This window comes from Nanorana parkeri, unplaced genomic scaffold, assembly GCF_000935625.1.
Source record: "Nanorana parkeri isolate BGI_ZX_2015 unplaced genomic scaffold, ASM93562v1 scaffold201, whole genome shotgun sequence".
Classification (NCBI taxonomy): Eukaryota; Metazoa; Chordata; class Amphibia; order Anura; family Dicroglossidae; genus Nanorana; species Nanorana parkeri.
The window spans coordinates 892,867-895,829 of NW_017306469.1; the positions used below are offsets into that span (position 1 = coordinate 892,867).

Consider the following 2,963-nt stretch of genomic DNA (forward strand, 5'->3'; position numbering starts at 1 on the left):
AAACTCAGAGAAATCATTCCATTGGCATCAAGAGATTTTAGTATATAATTGAATCCACCAGTACCCTTTAAAAAACGGAATTATTACTATTAGAAGGAGTTGCTTTTTAGAAAACATTTAACAGTTTGGCCCATATTGCATTTAAATTCTTAAAATGTTGAGTGCTGCAAGGAGGCAGTAAGGGGACTGCAAGCATCCATAAAACTATAACCTAATGTGGCCTAACAATTATGGATACCAGGCTGGGTAAGTAAGCCCATAGTAATGGTAACACCGAGATTGTTTCACATACTGAGCACCATGAGAAATGTCCAGAGTTTTCCGGATGACCTTAAGATTGGTCTACAAGAAACATACATTCTGTGTCTAGAGTTCATAGAGGCAGCAATCAAAAATATTTGATTTAGTTATTTATTAAAGGTTTTTATTTGTGTGCAACTTAGGCAGCACTTTACTTACTGTACATTCATATCAGTCCCTGCCCTCAAGGAGCTTACAATCAAAGATCTCTATGTCACATAAATACATGCACACACATACTAGGGCCAATTGTCTTGACCGGGATTTTAAATGGACCTTTTAACATCCTGTATAAGAACAACATTTAAAGGAGAACTATTATGGGGTCAGTGCTGTTCCCCATTGTTCTCCCCAGGGTCACGGGAGGGCACAAACTAGCGTCCTCCCGTGACCCAAAGCTCAGTATACCGCGAGCTACAGCTCGCGGTATACTTAGATCGCCGCAGCCGGGACAGATCTCGACATTACTGTCCAGATCCACCCAGCTGCCTGATTGACAGCTGGCTCTGCCTATCTAGAGGCAGAGCCAGCTGTACCCGCCACCTCCCGTCCGTTCTGCCAGTCAGCGCTGGAGGATCGGACAGGGGAGGGGGGAATCCCTGCAGGGAGCCGTGAGTGACAGTCACCGCTCATTGCAGGGATAGATCGAGAAGTGAGCGAGCGACGGTATGTGTTCGCTCACTTCCCGATCTATTGAGCTGACGTGTGACAGTTTCATTGTCACACGTCGGCTCCAACTATGAGGCTGAGTGATTTTCACTCACCTCATAGTTCTCCTTTAAGTATTATACTATCTGCAAATATAACATTTGTCAGAAAGAAAGAACATAGAGACACTTTATGTTTTGAAATTTAGAGGTATTTAAACATTTACAATTAGTTTTAGTTTACTAACTTATCAGTTTATACTTTTAACTTTTTAGTGCTTTGCTTTCTGTTTTCCAGGGTGTCAACTGGGAGCCTTGGAAGGGTCACGAGTTCTCCATTCAATTCATTGAGTTGAAGATCAGGCCTCTGGACTCATCTGCAAGAGTAGTGTGAAAAAGATCAAGCTCCCATCTGTTTTCAAATTTTTTCCTTTAAATGGTATATTTTGTTGAAATTGCAATCAATAGGAATCAGCAATCTAAATACTCAGAGCTTAATTTACAAATGGTTTTAATCAGTGGTTGGATTCACATGCCCAAGATTTCATTAACAAAAATATGTGAGCTTAGTCTTTGGTCGTTTTGTCTGGTCATGATGGGAGATTGTTTTGAAGACAGGCCTTTATGATTGTCATATTGTAAAGAGTAAATTAAGTGCAAATATGAATTGTGTTCCAGATGTGCACAACCACCATGCTGGGTCTTTCTGGGGAGTGTTAAAAATATTTGAGGGTCACAGAACTTATTAATAGCATTTATTCTGGTTGGATGTGTAGATATTTGAAAATATTTGATTTAGTTATTTATTAAAGGTTTTTATTTGTGTGCAACTTAGGCAGCACTTTACTTACTGTACATTCATATCAGTCCCTGCCCTCAAGGAGCTTACAATCAAAGATCTCTATGTCACATAAATAAATGCACACACATACTAGGGCCAATTGTCTTGACCGGGATTTTAAATGGACCTTTTAACATCCTGTATAAGAACAACATTTAAAGGAGAACTATTATGGGGTCAGTGCTGTTCCCCATTGTTCTCCCCAGGGTCACGGGAGGGCACAAACTAGCGTCCTCCCGTGACCCAAAGCTCAGTATACCGCGAGCTACAGCTCGCGGTATACTTAGATCGCCGCAGCCGGGACAGATCTCGACATTACTGTCCAGATCCACCCAGCTGCCTGATTGACAGCTGGCTCTGCCTATCTAGAGGCAGAGCCAGCTGTACCCGCCACCTCCCGTCCGTTCTGCCAGTCAGCGCTGGAGGATCGGACAGGGGAGGGGGGAATCCCTGCAGGGAGCCGTGAGTGACAGTCACCGCTCATTGCAGGGATAGATCGAGAAGTGAGCGAGCGACGGTATGTGTTCGCTCACTTCCCGATCTATTGAGCTGACGTGTGACAGTTTCATTGTCACACGTCGGCTCCAACTATGAGGCTGAGTGATTTTCACTCACCTCATAGTTCTCCTTTAAGTATTATACTATCTGCAAATATAACATTTGTCAGAAAGAAAGAACATAGAGACACTTTATGTTTTGAAATTTAGAGGTATTTAAACATTTACAATTAGTTTTAGTTTACTAACTTATCAGTTTATACTTTTAACTTTTTAGTGCTTTGCTTTCTGTTTTCCAGGGTGTCAACTGGGAGCCTTGGAAGGGTCACGAGTTCTCCATTCAATTCATTGAGTTGAAGATCAGGCCTCTGGACTCATCTGCAAGAGTAGTGTGAAAAAGATCAAGCTCCCATCTGTTTTCAAATTTTTTCCTTTAAATGGTATATTTTGTTGAAATTGCAATCAATAGGAATCAGCAATCTAAATACTCAGAGCTTAATTTACAAATGGTTTTAATCAGTGGTTGGATTCACATGCCCAAGATTTCATTAACAAAAATATGTGAGCTTAGTCTTTGGTCGTTTTGTCTGGTCATGATGGGAGATTGTTTTGAAGACAGGCCTTTATGATTGTCATATTGTAAAGAGTAAATTAAGTGCAAATATGAATTGTGTTCCA

At 41.2% G+C, this 2,963-nt stretch overlaps 1 protein-coding gene across 1 annotated transcript in view; it reads left to right on the forward strand.

Moving 5' to 3' along the window:
- Window positions 1-1,420, forward strand: part of LOC108786287 (tenascin-N-like) — a 45,821-nt gene extending 44,401 nt beyond the window's left edge. Inside the window, exon 15 of the mRNA XM_018555539.1 lies at window positions 1,246-1,420. Within this exon, the coding sequence (XP_018411041.1) occupies window positions 1,246-1,341 (96 nt within the window). The 3' untranslated portion in view covers window positions 1,342-1,420. The remainder of the gene's footprint in view (window positions 1-1,245) is intronic.
- The last annotated feature ends 1,543 nt before the right edge of the window (window positions 1,421-2,963 follow it).